The 20,355-nt window shown below is 43.0% G+C and overlaps 1 protein-coding gene across 1 annotated transcript; it reads right to left on the reverse strand.

The window, feature by feature from the left end:
* Window positions 1-2,009: 2,009 nt before the first annotated feature.
* Window positions 2,010-19,543, reverse strand: LOC128301942 (uncharacterized). Its single transcript, XM_053038624.1, has 7 exons — window positions 18,265-19,543; window positions 7,643-7,711; window positions 7,408-7,541; window positions 7,118-7,318; window positions 6,454-7,045; window positions 6,259-6,374; window positions 2,010-6,182 (listed from the first exon to the last, which is right to left on the reverse strand). Exons 1-7 carry the CDS (start codon window positions 19,541-19,543, stop codon window positions 3,510-3,512), a joined length of 5,064 nt encoding a protein of 1,687 aa, XP_052894584.1. The 3' UTR covers window positions 2,010-3,509.
* Between the last annotated feature and the right edge of the window lie 812 nt (window positions 19,544-20,355).

Consider the following 20,355-nt stretch of genomic DNA (forward strand, 5'->3'; position numbering starts at 1 on the left):
GGAATTCGCTACACTACCTTCACAAAACAGCAAAAATCATTCCACTTACTGTTGCTGGAAGCTAACGGACTGGTCCGTTTGCTCCGCAGCATGTGGTAAAGGCAAACAGTGCCGCGAGTCAATCTGCTGATATATGCGAAATGTGATATTAACATCTATTGTACTGCTCTTTATCCGTATCGTCGTATGCTGACCGGTGTTCACGGTGTCCTTCGGGCGACCTGAATGGAATGATGTAGGAAGTTTGGTGGATTCGAAACAAAATCCAATCGTCGCTAATGTTGTGATATTATTCCTCTGCAAAGCAGCTTTTTTTAATTAAAAACTTCTTTTTCAAAGTATGTAAAGTAATTATTCGTTCATGTGTTGGTTTTTTTTTATTCCGTCCATATGTGAGGTTTATCAACTATTGCGCGCGCCTTTTGTTTCTCGCCGTCTGCTCACCATTTGTGTATATGCACTAAATTGGTCTGAATTTGTGTCCGGGGAGATGATGAGCAAAACACTCACCGTTGGAAAACCATCGAGCAGCTGTGGTTTTGGCATGTGGTACAAACGTACCTCTCCTCTGTGTACACGAATGTGTGTGATTACATATTAAATTAAAACCTCTTCCACAACACACACACAGAAAAAAAAACATGATTTGGGCATCCGAGTGTTACAAACATGTCCTCTCTCCCTTTTTTTTTGTTGCCCTGTTGCCCTACAACCTAAGGGGAAAAACAAACAAACGATGCCTATATATATGATGTGTAGTGTACTGATCCCTCTTGAATTTACTATTCACTAAACAATTCTAGCATAGCGCAACGCAAACAAAACAAACAAACTAATGAAAGGTAAAAAAAAACAGAACTGCAAATAAGGGATGGGGAAAGTGTTGTTCAAAACAAAAAAAAAATAAACCAAATAAAAAGCATAAACCAGATAAAAAAGCAAATATTATTTAGCTAGAAATGTACGTAACATCATCGTTGAGGAACACACTCCTCGTTAATTTTCCCTGTTACAACACTATCCTTCTTCCGGTTTTCGCATTGTTTTGCTCTGTGTGACTACTTATCAAACTAAGAATGTTGCTTTTATGTATATATTAGATGTGTTTCCCTTTGCTTTTGTATTATCTCTCTACAACCCCCCTCCTCTCGGTCTCGGCAGTCTCTTTCTATGGTGGACACGTGTGGTTAACGGCACCGACATTCCCCCCCAGCCAGCTTTAATTCCCTCCAAAAGGTTCTTATCTACGGGTATTTATTTTTTCGCAACGAAAACTCCAACAATAAAACCATACGATGTGTATCATAGCATTATGTCACTTAACTACCACACACTGTTGCATTATACATCTCATCTGCTAGATGGGGTGTGTCTAGATATATAAATTGTAAAACAAATTCTTCCCACAAACTGCTGTTTTTCTTCGCAAATAATTTTCCTTTGTTTTTTTAGATATGAAACATCACCCGGACGTGTGCGACACCGCACTTTCTGCTTTATCATACTGAGCCCCCACCTTATTCTTGCGGGCGATAGAATTGAATTGAATTGAATAAATGTACAGTGTATCATATTCTACCCTCTCGTCAAAGGTTCAACGCATTGTGCTCTTTTGGAAATTAAATTAATGGAACATACTACACCATTTACGTTTCTAGCTTAACAAACTACTCAAAAAGGTATTCATTATCGACCACTTTTTGTGAGGTCTGTAACGTTATGCATTTGTTGTTGTTGTTGTTGCGTGTGTGTATGTGTGTGTGTATGTTCACTTTATATATAATTATAATAACTAAAATTACTGTTACAAACACGCTTACAAGTAAGTATTTTTCAATGATGATTACTCTTTTACACAATTTCCTTTTAGTTTCAAAAATGTCACCCATCATATTTAGTATTGTTTGCTATAGTATATGGAACCGCAGGCGATATTTTGTCTCCTTATAAGGCTCATTTCCCTTACCACTTTGGTCTGCTTTTCAACGCGCACCTCTCACACACACACACACACACATTTATATATTTATATGTACAACTCGTAACTAAACTACGAAAAACGAAAAGTACGGATGTAGATATTCGGTAAAAGAATTTCTATATACAAATCTTATCTTAAAACTCCGTGTGTATGTGTGTGAGATTGTGTTGTTCTTTTTTGTTTGTAGCTCAAAACATGCAAACTGTTTACTTTGCATAAACTCTCGCTAAAAAGGAAAAATGATCGCCGGGGCCGTCGTGTCGACAATTTTTTTCTCGCTTGTATGGGGACAATGCCCGCTACTAAATTCGTCGAACAATATGTGACATATTTCTACATCGAATTACTTTATAAGGATATGGAAGATTTTGGGGAAAAAACCGACACTGTTTTACTGTTCATGTGCGATCACTGTGTTTGCTTATTACACTGTTTATCTGCCTATTACTAGTCCTATCTGTAACGCTTGTGTGTGTTGATTTGATTTGTTTGTTTTGTCTGTTTGAAAACCTTGAATGTTTCCTACCTGTTTTTCTCTCTAAATCTCTCTCTCTCTCTCCCTCTCTTTGCTATATTTGATACTTATGCTAACAATTGTTACGCAAAAGTAAGTTGCGCCACTCGAATACGCAGCACAATCCGTTTATAAATGGATGAGATTCTACGCAAACGTACAGCAAAGTTCACATTTCGTTTTTGTCTGTCGTCCTGAAAAATGAAGACCAACATTCTTCATTGTAAGTGCACTTTCTCTTGTTATGTACAGATTAAAAGGAAACTAAACTGTAGGAAATTATTTCCTAGCCGTTGCCATTGCAGTAGTACTTTGAACCTAAATACTTATCGACAATCCTCTACTATTGCCGCAAAACAAACTAACATCCTACAAAATCGTTCCATTGAATTAATTAGCATCACCGTACCCCGGGATGGTATAAAATAGATTGGTAATAAAAATAATAAAAAAAATAAAACTACAGTAACAAACAATATATGCACAAAGAAAGTTCCTACAAAGAAGTATTTAAGTTTCCAAAAAACCAACGCATATTCGTTGTGGAACGAATATTTCAATCGCTTCCTAATTACATTATACTAAATTTATGATTGGGCTTAAACACGGTCCATTTCTTCATTCGGTGATTTTAAGAATTACTTTGCATAATACATGAGAGACAGATAAGGAGAGTTCTGTGTGTATGGGCAAAAACTGTTCGATCCTATTGACTGTTTGAACAAACATCTACTCTTAAGCAATGAAGGTATACAATGAAGATCTACGGAAATAAAAGGCGAACACGCCCAATGGTATTTCGCTAACGCTAACACGCGCCCTATAAAAGATCTCTCCGCGGTAAACGGTAGGAAAATGTATTAGAAAAAGATGTTTGGTGAATCGGACAAACTTTGGTGGATGGAAAGAAATAAATAAATAGCCAAACTCCTACCTAATCGTACCGATAACACCACCATGCGCTCCGCCGCGTGGCACAACTACTCCCTGCAATCCCTGGTTATCCTGCTCAGCTCAACACACTTCACGCTTGATGTCAATTGACAGATACGTCGGATTTAGCCGCTTTGTTTCTTTATAGTTTTTTCGAGCGATTTGCCGCAAATTCTTTGGACGCGGTTCATACACTACATCATCGCACGATACTTCCGCTCGTCGTTTGGTTATTCGTACCGGTTCCTGCTTGACGATTACCGCTTGCACCGGTTCCCTTTTGACGATTATCGCTTCTTCCCGTTCCTTTTTTACGATGGTACCCAAACCGCCGTACGGATACGCAATTTTGCGCTTCTTTTCTTGCTTGAAAAACGTGGATCGTATTTTCTGTTGGTAGCTATCACAGCCGTTACATCGATACCACTCATCTTCATCGAACCCAAAGAAAGGTTCGTCCGCTTCACTGCAACCGAGATACATGACGTCGTCGCTGTCGGAATGAACCGATAGTGTGCGCTCCAGCAGCGTACAATCCGTGTCTTTATATCCCACAAACGCCTGCGATTCTTGCAGAAGGTTCTCCAAACCGAGGGACTGATCGGACGAATAATTATCAGCGGTGCCGGGTACGTGTTGCACAAGGTTCTCACTTCGTTCCTTTTTTATCGTCACACTTGTCCGATGTGGTGCGGTAGCGTTCACGTTACTAATGTTACTGCCGCTAGCTTCGGGGAGGACCGTTGAATGTGCAGCTGGTTGCTCGTTTTTCCTATCGTTCCTAGGAGCTTTTTTGCTCTCCTTCATATCTTGTATACTATGCAGCACCGGTTCTACGTTTATAGTAGCTCCTAATAACTCTTTAGTCGTATCTGAAAATTCTTCTTCATTCATAATTTGACGCACTTCCATCGTCACACGTGCCACACTAACGCTATCGATTTGATGGTGTTGCTGTTTCGTCGTTGGTACTAAACCATCCACCACGTCATTGTTATTATTTTCGGCCTCGCTAGACTTCCTGCTGCTGGGAATCGTTTCCGATGCCATCTTGTCCGTCTCTGCGTCCTTGCTCGTCTCTTCTTCCTCCACATCGATAACAATTTCATCCGTTTGTTCATCCTCATTTATCTCATTCGCACTCTCCGTCTTTTGCTTAGTCAAACTATCCGTTCCAAGCGAAATATCCTCGCCTGCAATGGAAGCTTCAGCCTGTTCGTTTGTTGCGACACTGCTAATATCTTCAGGTAAAGATTCATTACGGTGCGCTTCCCGCTCATCTTCATCCTCAATAACGATGATGACGGAACTGTTGGACATTTGGCGCGTATCACGCACCGGACTGCCAGAATGGGACAGACTGCTTTTGCTACTTTTGCTACGTCCGATACCGCTCGATGTGCTTTCCTCCATCGAACTGCTGTACTGCGATTCGATTGATTTCGTGCTCGATGCCGGGTGAGTGCCGACGCCCTTCTTTCTATCGTTCTGTTGGTGTATTCGTTTGGTTTTGCTACCGCTGCTATTTATGCTAATGCTACTGCTACTTTTACTACTGAGAGCGTTATGATGATTAGGCACTACGGTTGTTATTGAATTAGATTTTTCCAACAGTTCACCGTTGTTGGTACCGTTGCTTGTGGTTCTACACTCCTGATCCGATGGAGCAGTCGTTTGCGGCAATGTGCTAACACTCCTTTGTCGGCTGGGGTGTTCATTATGCAATCGAAGCCCACACTTTTCGGCAAGCTTAAATGCTTCATATGTGTTGCGTACTTTCACCTGCAGCTTGCCGAACGATTGCTTGGTATGATTTGGCAAACCACGACTGTACGCGGATAGTGATGAATGCTGTCCACGACGCTTGCCAACATTTTCGCTCAACCATTCGTGACTCTGCAGCTCTAGCATCGTAATACGGTGCTGCGGGTTAACGGTAAGCAGCGATCGCACTAGATTCTTTGCACTTTCACTCACACCAAACCAGATGCTCGAGCTCAGATCGAACGAACCGCGCTTTATTTTGTCGGTTATCATATCCATCTCCTTTGATGTCGACGCAAGATTATCGTGGAAAAAGTACCGGCTCGGTATGAACGGTGCCCGGCCAGACAGCATCGTGTAGAGGATAACTCCGAGCGACCATAGATCGGTCGTTTCGAGCGAGTAAGAGGCGGAAGACGAGGAGGAGGTACCATCCGCTTGTACGTGACCCATCACTTCTGGAGCTGCATAGCCAACCGTACCGGCCGGAAGCCGGGGTTCGACACAGTTGCCGTCGAGCCGCTCGGCAAACCCGAAATCGATCAGCCGTAACCGATCCGACGACGATCGTTCGAAGAGTACATTTTCCGGCTTCAAATCCCGGTGTGCGAAACCTTGCCGATGAACGTGCGCGACCACCTCGACCAGCTGGGAAAAGTAGCCACGTATTCGCGACTCCGTCTGCTGACCGGGTTGCCGGTTGATGCGTTGAAGAAGCTCGCCACCCTCGAGTAATTCCAGCACGAGATAGATGTAGTTGTTGTCTTCCAATATCTCGACGAACTGCGTTACATTAGGATGACCCTGACATTGGCGCAATACTTCCGCCTCGCGTTTGGCAAAACCAGCCGTTTGCGGGTGATTGAACAGGACTTTAACGGCGTAGAAATTGTTACTGCGCAGCCGCTGGCATCTGAGACACGTCGAATACGTGCCAAATCCAATAGCTGAGTCGTTCGTCAGCGTGTACTTTCTGAAGAAAGCCGATTGCTGGGGATTTATACAAAGAAAAACAGTAAATTTGAAAACGAAATGAATCAATAATTAAACCAAGCAGAAGTTGTACCTTTGACGCATTTTGCCTAACATAGCTCTCCTGCGGCCGCATATTGTGGATCGGGATAAACTTGTTCCGATCCGTAACGTTTTTGGTAAGCAGCTTCGGTGAAACGTATGAATATCCTGTACGAAACAATTGAGTACGATTACTTGAGTAATTCCAATCGCGATTGCCACGCGTGTTCTGACCAGCGCATCTTACCTCTAAACAACCGATCAGCATTCTTTGGCGGAGCGCACGGATTTTCCACAACATCCTGCTTGGTAAACTCGGAGCTAAAGTTGCGCGTATCGCGTTCATTCTCGGCAACCGGTGGGAACGGTGCCTGTATCTGTTTCCGTATCAACCGCGACCAGTTGATGGAGCGCAGAAACGGGTGCGACTTCAGCTCGGATGCATCGGTCTTGCCACTGCCGAGCCGTCGCCGCGGGTCCTTCACCAATAGCTTGCGAATAAAATCGGTCGCCTCCGGTGATAGATTTTCCGGAATAATTGCCTCCGTCTCGGTGATGCGTTTAGCGATATCATTCGGTTCGGCCGCGAATGGTGAAGCGCCGGTTAGCAGCTCGAACGTCAGGACACCGACCGACCACCAATCGACGGCAGTGTCGTGCCCGTCTTTAAGTGGTTTCAATATTTCCGGTGCCATATATTCAACCGTACCGCAGAAGCTGTACGCACGCTCGTGTTGGTACGTGAGTTCGCGGGACAAGCCAAAGTCCGTCAGTACGATGTGGCCGTCCTTGTCAACCAGAATGTTTTCCAGCTTAATGTCCCGATATACGATACCCAGCTGATTACAAAACGATAAGATAAGAACGTTCTTTAGCATCGTTTGATATGTTGTATATGGCCAAACATTTACCTTGTGAAGATGCTCAATTGCAACTATTATCTCGGCAATGTAGATCTGCACTGCGGATTCTTCGAAGAGTAATCGTTTACAAAGCAACGTGAACAGTTCCCCACCGATCACATAGTCCAGTATCAGGTACAGCTTCGATTCCGTCTGGAAGGCGTAATGCATCGTTACCAGAAACGGAGCCTCCTGTATCGCTTCAAGCACCTACAAGAATACAATAAAAATTATTAGAAATTGAAGGTGTAGACCATGTAGATGTATGATGCATCATTTGTAATGTTTGTAATACCTACCTGTCGTTCGGTTCTTGTATGTTCTGCCGTCTTTTTCTTCAGACTTACGATACCCTTCTTCAACACCTTCATGGCATAAATTTTGTTCTTATCTACACCAGTCGTCTTTCGCACCAAGAACACCGTTCCGTAGGCTGTACATAGGGAAAAGGGAAAGTATTTTTTTTGTCAATTAGCATACGTTATTAACACACCATAACGCCACCACCATCGAGACGGGCAGCAAAATCTTTACCTCCGGTTCCAAGCACTTTTAGCATCTCGAAGTCGTCCAAACTAACTTTGTCCTGGTCGTTAAGTTGAACTGAAATGGGAAACAAAGCAGAATAACACATTACTGTATCGTTTGTTTAGGAACGATTAAATGAGCCATTCTTCTATTTAAGATAAATATTGAAATCATTGTAAATTGCACAAATTTGTTTGTGCAAAATGTGGAAAAACGTCCTCAACAAAAAAACATGATCATAAACATTATCCATTTAACAGAGAACAAGGTATGTAGAGACGAGTTGTCTAACCATTTTTTCGGGTCAGCTCTATTTAACCATCCAGCGGTTTCCGCGCCTTTTCATTACTCTCGAGAATGGTGTCACGCGGCACAAATCGATCCCCCACACCTCATATGCACAACAAACTGTGGCAAGCATGAAGCTTGAACACAACCGGCCTCTCCCGTCTCATCTCATATGCAACAAACCACCCCCTCTATACAGCAGCTTAGGAGGTGCTATTTTCAAAAAAAAAACTCAGAATTTATGAACAAAATCAAGGAAAGGTTTGGCGGGACTACGCGGCTGACACACCACAATACAAACGGAAGGTTCTTCTTCGTGAGATTGCATTGAGGTGGGTACATGGGTAGGGGTGGTGAATAATCACGAGAAGGTGGCGGAGAAGAAAGCATGATTTGATGACCTACTTCTTGCGTTTGCGTACGTTTACGCCGCTAATATGAGTGTGTGTGTGGGTGTGTATGTGGAGGGCACTAGTAGTAGTGGGCAGCGTTATAGTAATAGTAAGCAATAGACATACCCCACCTGCGCACAAAAGCTATTGTCATGTCAGTAGCGGTACGTACACGGTTTGTTTTACTTCTTTATTGCATATTTATAGTAAATTAAGTTATACCCAAAAAATTATTAGAACTCACAATTTACCATTTCTTTGCATAAAACCTAAAGAGCATAGTTGGAAAATAAGTACTATGCCCACGGCTCGGATGGAAAACCCCCGTTAGCTGTGAGTTACTTCCGTTACTCCGGCTGGCAATTCCGAAGGCCGGCAGTCAAGGCAATGAAAGAAATAACGGAACCAGGTCCGGCGCAGGTTTTCCTCTGTGTTATGCTGCCATCTCTCCTTGGATGACTTATGTCTAGCCAGCTAGCTAGAGCAAGAAAGCAGCATAACAGCGAATGTGTGCGTGTATGAACTAGTGAAATCATATCTTTACATAACTGCGTATACACTCTCTCTCTCTCTCTCTTACTCTCGCTTTGAATCATTTTCACCACATTAATCGGAATTGTTGTTTTGTCTCTGCAAATGGAATGCTGTCCGTTCTTCTGCACTGCAACATTTTCCTCACCCACACGATGACGACGAACAAGCCTACTATGACGTTGAGGGTTTCCACCATTTCCCATAACTGACAGCTCTATGCGCTACTCTCTTTCATTTTATGCTTTCCCACTCGTTCGCTCACTCTCACGCCAAAAACGCAAAGAGGGAGGACGGCTAAAATGTCGGTGAAGCATGTTTGATTATGTTGGTATCAAACAAACAATAACACCTGTAGCATTCGTACAGTGGATGCTGAGCGTTTCAGTGTGTGTGTATGTGTGTGTAAATTTCGTTGCCTATGCAAAAGGGAAAGAAGGTAACAAAACACGGTGGAAAATACCGACCCCCAGCTGCACGCAAGCAAGATTTCATCTGCGAAATGAATCACACGGCGCATCAACCGTCCGGAAGAATTGCATTTAAGCACAAATCGCACATTTGTCAAAGCGAAGCGTTAGTGCGTGTTACGCGAAGACGTTACTAAGTTTCTCGTAATCTGGTGCAAAATATATGCCAGTTAAGCTTAAATTTTAATTCAATTCATTACATTTTATAATTATTATACGTATCTTACAACAAAAAGATTCAAATAACGCAAGTGAAAAATGGTAAATTATTAAATGGAATTCAAATAGCGAATTGCCACCCCTCTCTCGCCGGTGGACGAATTTTGTACAAATGGCGCAGTAGCAGAGAATACGCGCGCGGCCTCATTATATTTTATCGTGCTAGCTATTTGTTGTTGTTGTTGCCGTTGTGCGCCGATTTTCTTCGCGTTTCGCATTTTGTTGTGCTAGTTTTACGGTTTTTGCTTTGCCATGGTTTTTGTTTTGTTTTTAAACTTCTCTCCTTGGGCAGTGTGGAGGGAGCTTTGGTACCCAGTAGCAGGCATAACAGCATGAAGAGAGCTTTGAAGAGACAGAGTTTAAGCGAGACAATCAAGCTGAACTCGCCGCACCTAACAAAACCAAACAAACTCTTGCTTTTGGATGGTTTACCCTTTGCTTCATACCATTGCAAGTTAAAAACAAACACACTGGTGGAAAAGAAATGCAAACTGTGTGCAAAAAAAAACAACGAAAAAATGAATCCCATATCATAACACCATAACAGTTATATAATATAAAATATTTTCCTACAAACCAAGGCCATGCAATCCGCAACAATGGCGGAGAAAAACACAGCCCTGTACCATTATGTGTGTGCCCAGGTGTCAACTGATGACGTTTACCACCCTACAATGACTCAAACACAACCCCCTTTACACACACACTAACATACAACAGGACTTTAGAGAAAATACACTTTCCTTTTCGATGTACGCCTTCAAAAAACACACTCTGGGAGTGAAAGTTGGAAGAAAACTCTACAACTCCCGTTGTTGGTAGGTATTTAGAATATTTGCGAGAAAGATGTCTATATTCTTGAGATGAAATGTTTATTGCTTATGAAGAACGGTAAGTAATTTCCTTCTCCCACCCCTGATGATATTGATAAACTACTATTTAAATATATCCAATCGAATATTCCCAAAAGAAATCTTCAGAATTGCTGCGCATCAAAATAATTCACCGATTTCCTACTGCAAAAGCTTAAGAAACCATTACCACAACGCCATCTCCGTTGCACAAACATCTCGAACCGCATTTAGTGCGCAATGTTAATGCATTCGATAAAACAAAAAAACAACAACAACACACATCTAATGTCGTGCGCAAACATGCGCAACAACTAGGTACGCACACATCCAGAGTTTGGGCAAATGGAAATGATCAGATGATCGGTGGATCGTTGGATCGAAGGAGAAAGGAAAAGCGACATTACCGCATCTCATAGTGGAAAATTTTCGCCCTCAGTTCTACGCACGCATCATTGGGGGGAGGATCTAACCTTTCTGGGATGGACGTGACACACTGGAGGAACGCATCGGAAGGCAGATAAGCAAGTAAGAAAAACGTCGGTGTCCGATCACCAACACACCAAACATCAGGGCGACCGCAATCGACGTCAAATGCACATCACACACAACATCTGCACTCGATGCAAAAGCAGTGCGCGGCAGAGCACTCTCACACTCTTGACTACTACTACTACTTGCACTACGCCACATATTGCACTGCTTTGACAAAAAGGCCTTGCCTCTGCGTCCGCTTACGGTTATTACCTAGGGGTGGACGGACGAGCGGGCGAGCGGGCGGGGAGTTCTGTTGCGCATCCGTCGCGCATGCACACACTTATCGAACCACGCATCCGCACCGACCGGTGTGCGGCGCGGTGCAATTGTTGAGTACCGGCGCAAACACCGTGCGATACGATGGTGATACGCATTTTTCAAGCGCCCACAGTAACCCACAGCAAAAGTGCAACATTCCGGCGGAAGTCGGCAAGAGACACTCTTCAACGGGGGCTAAACAATTATAAAACATTATGATGTCAAATAGCATGGAAGCAGTTCGAGGGAAAATGAGGAATTCATTCAGCAGTGAATAATTAACGGCCAAAGGCATTTTCCAACCTAAAACCAATGTTCTACAAGAAGAGAAAGAGCGAGGAAAATGCACTTAAAATGTACTTAAATGTACTTAAATTTCCCAACGAAAAAGCTTTAAAAAGATAACAATTTGCTGGCGGCAAATGAATGCAGCCCCATCTTGTGGGTCTATCATAAAATATGGTGGATAATCCGCGGAAAGATTTATTATATTACTGTGCTTTCGTCATAACATAAGGACACGGGGTGCTCCATAACTACTATTTACATTATAAAGTCTTTTCCCAAATTATGCAAATACTGCGTACCACAGAAAATCGCGTAACTTGCGTAAGTGCACTGCCCTTTATACCATCATATATATTTTGTGTTGAGGGAACGGATACTTCTTTTCATACTACGAAGCACATTCATAATTGATATTTCTACGTTTATTTCGACAATTTTTCATACGACTTTTTAATACAAAAGTTTTACTCTTCCTCATAAATATATTTTTAAGGTTGTCTTTGATCAATTTATCACAAATTTAATCCATGTAGAAAATTTAAAGTTAGAAATTTTCAAATTTTAGATATTTTTAGACAAAAATGATTTAGGGTGCTGGGCCATTTGGTTAAATAATAATTGCGTATGAAATTTCATACGCTTAAGATATAATGGGTTGATTTCAGAATATTTTAATACAAAAAGGCATGCTCTTGTAGTAATACTACATAACTGTTTCGTTTGATTAAGCACATAACACATCAAACAAAGGCTACAAATGGTAACCTTTTCCGCGCGCCTTTGCTATGGCGCAGCGTCTTATCAATACCCAAAACACGGTTGCACAAAAAAAAACTGTCCCAAATTATTATGTCTGAGTTGGCGCCTTTGTTGTCTGTGCCCTTTCGGGGGCTAGCTAGCCGTTACTTGCTACGGTCCAGACGAAATTCAAATCCATCTCCTGGCCTCCCGTCCTGCCACCGGATCGGATTAGCAGAAAGATTCATCGAAGGAAAACGCTTGGCCACCACAGGAACCCACCTTCAGACAAGATGCACTGATGTTGGTCATGGTTTTTCCCGAAGCAAAACAAAACCAGAAAAACCAGAACGGTCTGTGTTTTTCGCACAATTACCTTCAGCAATCCCGCAATATGCATTTTTCGGAGCGCAACACACCACCACCTTCTTTCTGTGCATTTTCGTCGTCGTCGTCGTCGTCGTACGGTTCTTGTTTAGCTGCAGTTTTATTTCGCATCCTCTGCTCGCCTTGCCTCATCCTCCCCTTATCCTGTGTAATTTCATCACCGAAACTGTGATAAATCGATCCACGCTTTTGTTGAGAACCAGAACCTCCTCCATGAGCTGTCACGTCTCAGCAATTCCTGACCTGGGTCGAGAGACCGCAAATGGAGACTTCGCATCCGCTTTTCCTCCAGTGTGTGGACGGACGGGGGAGCTTTGCTCTATAAAACCTCCCGGCTCCTCCCGGTTCCGGACCGGACGGGACACAGCAAACTTGACACAGCGAAGAAAGGAAGACCTTCAAGAAGGTCGTCTGTAAATTTTTTCCAGCGAGCGAAAGTTTGTCGTCGTGTCCCTTCCTCCCTGCAAGCAGCACAACACAATAATGATTTTGGTGGAATGTGAGAGTGTCCTTTTCTGATGTTGCGTTTCGTTGTTTGGGTGGTGTTCTCCCTTTCATGGAGCAATCCTGCATCCCTCCTGCCCAGTTGAACTTTGTTGCTTTACCCAACGGAGCTAAACACACGCGAGGATAATATTTCCCAATTAAATTAGACATTCATATTTACATGCCGTGGATGATAAAATCCAACGGCTCTAATTGCATGCTATTAAATGATTGATAAACAGCGTACACCACAAACAAACAACACGAACATCCAACGACGATGGCATTCGTCATTATTTAAGAACACAACATTGTGGTTTGTGCGGTTTAAGGGACATTTCATATCAGCTGCCAAAGCGATCATAATGTCGACCCGGAGGACGGACACAAAACTGAGACCATTTCTTACCCTAAATGAAGTGTCTAGTGTTGAGTGGGATTGATTTAGATTAATGAAATTGAAATTATTTTAAATTCTGAATCAACTTGACTGCTCTAACGCAAGCGTCTCCACACGAATGTAGCATCGCCATAGTTTTGTAACCGTTCAAATAATAATTATTGTTTAAGTTAATTAAATTCAAAGACCTAAATTACGTTAAAAGATATCTAGATCAGAAAATTTGTAAAAATGGCCTGTGTGAAAGGACAATGGAGGGGCCGCTACAATGACGATCTCTATGAGATTTCAGATTTGACTCGCTAGCCTCCGGTGGGTTCCGCTGGGCTGGTCACGTCATGAGAATGTCACCGGACGAACCAGCCTATAAAGTACTTTTAAAGTCATTCTCATGGACAAAGGAGGCGAGATGGGCCCAAATTAAGAAGGATTGATGGTGTTGATGCCTCCGCCTGAATGGCCGGGTTTATGGAATGAACGAACGATCGTGAGCAATTTGAAGGACTTCTGCAGCAGGCCAGGTTCGTGAAGCAGTTAAAGCGTCTGATAAGTAAGTAAGTCGTAAATTTTAGCTTATGAAATAATTCTGCACATACATTTCATGGCCAATACTAATGACCCAAATAGATGTTGTGGCCTTCGAAGAAATCCATAAAATAATTCAACAAAAATTTTCTTTTTATAAACCAGAATATTTATTGGAACAAAGAAAATATCATTGCAATCAGCTAATAGAAACCAAGAAGGCTGCAGATTATCTTCTGCAAATTAATCTTTTGACAGCCAATTCCAGATACGGATGAACCCTCACTGATTATTCATATGATTAATTAACCATAGCACTGGAATATAAGAATGATAGAAGATTTCCGACTACTAATAGCTTCCCCTCAAAATTCTAAACAGTAAAGAATTATGCTCAAGTTTTAGCATAATAAAAACGCAACTTCCAGAATCCTACAACATAATGGTTATGGCGAGAGTTAAATAAACGATTAATTCGATATTCATAGGCAAGAATTGTAACAACAAAACAGTTTGATAACAAACAAACAAAAAACACGTAACCACAACATGTGTACACACCCTTCCTATACGGCGCTTCTTCCGGTCACTGACCGCACTATTTGTCCAAACCTATTTTTGAACCGCTCAGGGTCATGGTACAAGGTCCGGTTTATGTTCATTGGGTGTCTCTTGTAACCGGAAACAATGTTGACTGTCGCCGCGATCAACTTCAACCAAATTGGGCCGATAAACTTAACAAGTACGGAATAAATTCAATTCCGGGGAAGCATTGAACATTCAATCGTTCATCAAACAGATATATTGCTATATAATATTTTAAAAATACAAATAGAACAAATAGATTTGAACAAGATTTTGAACTGAATTAATCGTATTAATTAATTAATGTTTCTTCGCTTACTGTTAAAATAGCTTTACTGAAGTTAAATTTTGCACAAAAGTAGCCAGTCCGCCAAACCGTGTCCTTCTTCCTCTCCCGAATTGGTTAACTTCTAATACCATTTCCACAGACTTGCATTCAAAACAAAAAAAAATACGATCCGGACAGTGTTGACCTTTTGAGGCGTCAGTTGACATAGTTGACCTCCGCACAACAGGCCACGTGGACTGCATTGCAATGCATGAAAACCGAGTGCCCAACGTTGGTAAGGTATATTATGTACGAAACAACCTCCCCAAGGCGAATTTCTTCACAAAATAAACAAAACACCATAGCAAAATCCACCATTAAACGTCCGTATCGGAAAAAAGGAACGGAAATTTACGAAACACGGCAAGTGTGCACAACAGTGCAACACAACTCCCACTGTACGTACCGGCCTAAAGCCCTAAACTCTGCGCACCGGGGGTTGCTAGTCTTGCTTGTTGCTTTCCCTACACTTCCCCGTCGGGGTGGGAAAACTTACCCCTAAAAAAGTAGCGGAACTTATGTGGAATGAGGCACATATCGAGCATAATTCCACCCAAGCTACGAAAGGCGAGCAACATGGAAAGGTATGCAAAAAAACAAAAACAAAATCTCTGCCCGGGATCCCCCGGAAACACTGGATCACAACGATGATGATGATGATGGAGAGGGAAGGAACACGGCAAGTGGATTTTAAAGTGAAAATAACTGTTATTTTTCGTTAACAAACCTACTGGTGCTGCTGCTGCTGCTGCCACTTTCTTCTTGACTCGCGACCGAGCGTACGTGCGAGCGTGTGTGTGTGTGTGTACTTGCGCACGCACACTTACGCGATCCGCGGATTGCTCTAAGTGGGGGGGGTCGCGAGTTTTCTATCAATGTATCAGTGAGCAGCGCAAAATCGCGACCTTCTGCGTGAGCGGTTAGTGTGCGCAGGGTTGGTGAGGAAAAACCATACGGGAGAGACGCAGCAATGAAAAGTTGATGGGAAGCGATCCAAGAAGGCAGGATTTTGGTTGTTATTTTTCAGACGTGAAGTTATGTTTGAACTTTTGTGGTTACGTTTGTTATTATCTATTGGTCCATTAATGCTTCATTAGTAATGATGCTTTCTTTTGGATATTTTTTTAAATCTATTACCGTAGGTTTATTGAAAAAAAATTAAATCTACACGTATTGCAAGCATTTTTCATACTATAACCGGCTACTTTGTACTAGCCCCCCGGCAACAATACAGGGTTTTACAAAAGGTTTGTCAAACCTTATATAAAAACGCCTTCCCGTGCATTTAGTGAATGCCATATCGGTCAGGCTGTTTACGTATAAGAGTGGATTTAAGAGTTGAGATATAAACTATAATATTTTGAAAAATGATAAACAAATGATGTACAAAATAGGAATTACGCCTTGTGTTTTCAACTAATTTAATTCCTCAAAAATTTAATTTCGTATCTCCATCCGACGATATGTAAACCGAAAGCCGGTTTTCCCATTCGCACACATTATGCACGCAAATCTATATCCAGTTTTTGCAATTGAGTACAGTTTTTAGTGTTTCACTACCAATCTTCCCGTTTATCTAATACGTTTGTGCGATTCGATATGTGGGGCTAGTCTTATCCTATCTATTGTAAACCCCTGTGCCGTCTCACAAAATAAACACAGCAACACAAAGATGCAACGATTGTCAAACGTAACGGGATTGATGGCACGTGGATCGTCAAACTGTTGCTAAATTTATCGACTATATAAACTAACCTTACTTATGGGTTTTTTTTGTGCGGCAAAAGAACACAAACAAAAAACGATAAAAAGCTGCGCACAGTGTGATCCATTACATTCCCCCATAGAGACATTAGCACAACAGCACAGCCAAAAAAACATACATTACTCCACTCCGGCCGCGCACACACACCCGAACGTAGGTTTCATTTTTGTTCTGTTCGCATTCGCGAAAGGAAACGAGGTCAAAGTCAGTTTTTAATGCCGCTAAGCCAAGGCAAACCGAACCGCCGCCATGGACATGGTTGAAGTTCCCATGTTTCCACCCCCTGAGAAGCGAGAGAAAAGCAACATTTCGGCTTTCCTGTTCACTTGGAACTGGCCTGGGAAGGGCTAGTTGAGTGTTGGTATAGACACCGACAACAACACTGTCGAAATGGCACGACCCCATTCTACTAGATCTTCGTACAACCACTTTAAAAAAAAAAATATCAAATCCATTTCTTTGGCATTTGGATCTGCGCAAAATTTCAGTGACTTAGATTAGAGCAAACAGGGTTCCCACCAGATGTCTGGATGATTGGGATTTTTCCACTGATATCTTTTTTATGGGAACAAATGATCATCGGATTACCAAAAGCTACAACTATATGGAATATGCAATTTGTGGCATGGACCCGTCTGGACCATGTCTAATCAAACAAGACCCCTCTCTCTTCTAAACACTAGAATCATACCTCAATGACAGACCGTATAGAGTTAAAGTGTAGTCCTGTTTTTCCGACTGCTTTGTAGACTCCACAACCACAGCTTTTCCGTTTGGTGTCATAAAAATGGCCTGTTACTTTGTCCCAATAAATGTTGTACCATTTCTTTTAAAAGATCTAAGAAGGTTCCATTCAGTTACATCCTTCATGACATTGTCAGAAATCGAATGTCGAAAAATCGAAGAAATCAGCAAAAGATTTGGGAGTGTGGTTGGATTAGACACTCTCTTTCAATGTTCATGTGGACCACGTTATAGCCTAGTCTAACCAATCTCTAGGTCAAATTGTTAAATTTTCCTACGAACTTAGAGACCCTCTCTTCCTAAGGGTCTTTCTTCTTTAACTGCGTTTGATCCACCTTGTTTGGTCTCCCCCAGGCGCGACTGGAATGGCCAGAATGAAGAATGTGCAGCGAAGATTCACCCGAGCGACTGCTCGTTGTTTCCTTGCGGGTTATCTACCGACTGCCCCTTCCTAGCCCGTTCGCTTTCTTCTCCTTCTTCTTCTTGGATTAGACTTAATGACATTGCATTGCTCGTATCACCTGTCTCTCTGTTCCCATATGTGATCAGAAAGATGTAAAGGAATCGCAACTCGAAGAGCTTTTTCAATTGGTTCCAGTGGGGGTTTTACAGGTTAAGAGAATGATACCAAACAACCCAACAATTGTAAATTGATTTTAAACTCTCCTAGAATCAGAGGAGGACACCGATCAATGATCTCGGATATCTTATTGGATACTATGGTAAGGACGATCATTGACGCATTCGGACCCATGTCTGGCTAAAAACAATAATTCAATATTACTCTAGTGTTAATTGTGGTACCAAAGAACAAACGATTAATACATATAACCTACCTTTAGTATTGATGGCCGATATTTTGACCATCTCTTCCTCGTTCAACTCGTTTTGCGTTAGCTGGGGCGCCGCCGTATGTGTACCATTGTAAATGACGCTATCCTTATGTTGAGGTTCCCGGGACGTTCTGTCACTGCTGTCACCATAAGAGCTGCCACTTTGTTGCTTCTTTTGGGCGAAGCTTTGCTGCCTCATCTGATCGTGTTGTTCGACATCGATCACCTCCTGGACGTCATCTTCCTCCTGCGCGCCAACGCACATCGCATCATTCTCATCCTCCTGCTCCTCCTCATCAAAACCTTCTACTTCCTCCTGCTGTTGATCATCGGTCGTATCGATCGGTTCAGGTTCATCCTCCTCTTCCTCCTCACAGTACTCCTCCTCCTGATACTGTCCTTCGTCAGGACCTTCCGGTTCGTCTTCCATCGCGAACTGATCAGCGTTGTCCAGCTCCTCGTACTCTTCGTCATCTTCCTGATCTTGCATCTCGTACACTTCCTCTTCAGCCTCCTCATCCTCGGCTTCCTCCTCGTCGTCGTGTACGGACGAGGTAGTATCGCAAGCCGTCAAATCGACCGCCCTTCCGCTCCTCTTCTTGCGCTGCGACCAGCTCGATGATGAGTTCACCTCCGGCTGCTCAAAGTCCGACTTTTCGCTTTCCTCGTCCTCGACCAGCTGCATACCCTCTTGTGCCTGCATGCACATATCGGCCATGACAAGATCGTCCTCGTACTCCTCCAATTCTTCCTCCTCTCCGCTCGTACCATCCGAATCGATGATCAAGTGCGTTTCGGACACCTGTCGGAACATGGCACTGTTGCTGCCGGACGATTGGCCACCACCACCCGAGGCGGCTAGCTGTCGCTGACGCTGCATTTGCTTCAATTTGTCCTGTTTCATCTTATCCTGCACTACTTGCTCGATTAGCGCCGCAGGATGGATGGATTCTGAGAGTCCCTTTATCGTGCCATAGCCCGACAGCAGGGATGACATTTTGTGTTTCACGGTTTCTAAGCTGGTGATGTTATAGATGGAACCGACCGGCCGGGACGATGCCCTTGTGGGTAAATTCCGGCTGGACGTCGTAAAGTTGTTACCACGGCTACTGCTGGGCTCCTCCACAAGATCACGGTAATCTTCACACTGACGTTTATCGTGTGCCCGTGTCAACCGGCCACCACTAGCAGCGCCAGGACTGATCGGAACTGCCACTATTCCTCCTCCTCCTCCTCCACCGCCCACACCTGCTCCTGCACGGGTACGATTGTTGCGTCGCATGATCGCTTCAGGAGGTTTTGCACTACACACAATGCTGACACGATCGGTTCAAAGCGAATGCTTAGCAACACTCCCGCCTACTATATCGTGCCCGCGCACACAACGACAGCCCTGAAGCTGTACACACGCACTGTTTCCGTTTTTGTTTTCTTTTTCTTGTCGCGTTACACACACAATCGCACACACGTTTGTTTCTTCTTTCCGTTTCGTGCGCTTCAAGATGAAAACGCACGGATGCAGGGATGCAAAGCGCGTTGTACACTGGGCAAAAGATGAGCGCTAAAGCCACCAAACGATCGCGTCACGGATGGAAAGCATTTATCGTATGTCTTATTGCGTTAATATTTGCGCACTCGAAAGGCATCATTTTCTATCAAAATAAAACTTCGCCCACAAATCGACCTTCCCCACCCACGATGATCCACCACCGCACCAATGCACTTCACACTGTTTCACCAAACACACTTAATTGCACTGTGTGTGCAGTGTATGCTGCACAAACCTGGAAAATTTAAGTAACGTAAAGTAAGCGCTCAAGAAAAATGCCACAGCGCAACCATAGAAGTAAATCAAACGCAAGCGGAACACGTAAAGGAAACTTTTACACACAGTGGATGGTTGTAAATCAATACAATCGATTGATTTGACATACGGGCACAGCAAACACAACAGCCTAAAACAACCGTCTCAGCTGTTTGTCACACTCGCGCAACACTGTTGGCATCTTGTTCGCACTGTTTTCGATGCGCTGCTTGGACGGTGGAAAATTCGAATGGCTGCGCTGTTGCTGCAGCGCAAAGCCACAATCGAGC

This window comes from Anopheles moucheti, chromosome 3 (genome assembly GCF_943734755.1).
Source record: "Anopheles moucheti chromosome 3, idAnoMoucSN_F20_07, whole genome shotgun sequence".
Classification (NCBI taxonomy): domain Eukaryota; kingdom Metazoa; phylum Arthropoda; class Insecta; order Diptera; family Culicidae; genus Anopheles; species Anopheles moucheti.

Coding starts and splice junctions, on each gene's coding strand:
- LOC128301942 (XM_053038624.1), bottom strand. CDS start 19,543: ATGCGACGCAACAATCGTACCCGTGCAGGAGCAGGTGTGGGCGGTGGA. Junction 7,319..7,407: donor ATACAAGAACCGAACGACAG/GTAGGTATTACA, acceptor GTATTCTTGTAG/GTGCTTGAAGCGATACAGGA. Junction 7,046..7,117: donor CAATTGAGCATCTTCACAAG/GTAAATGTTTGG, acceptor TTTTGTAATCAG/CTGGGTATCGTATATCGGGA.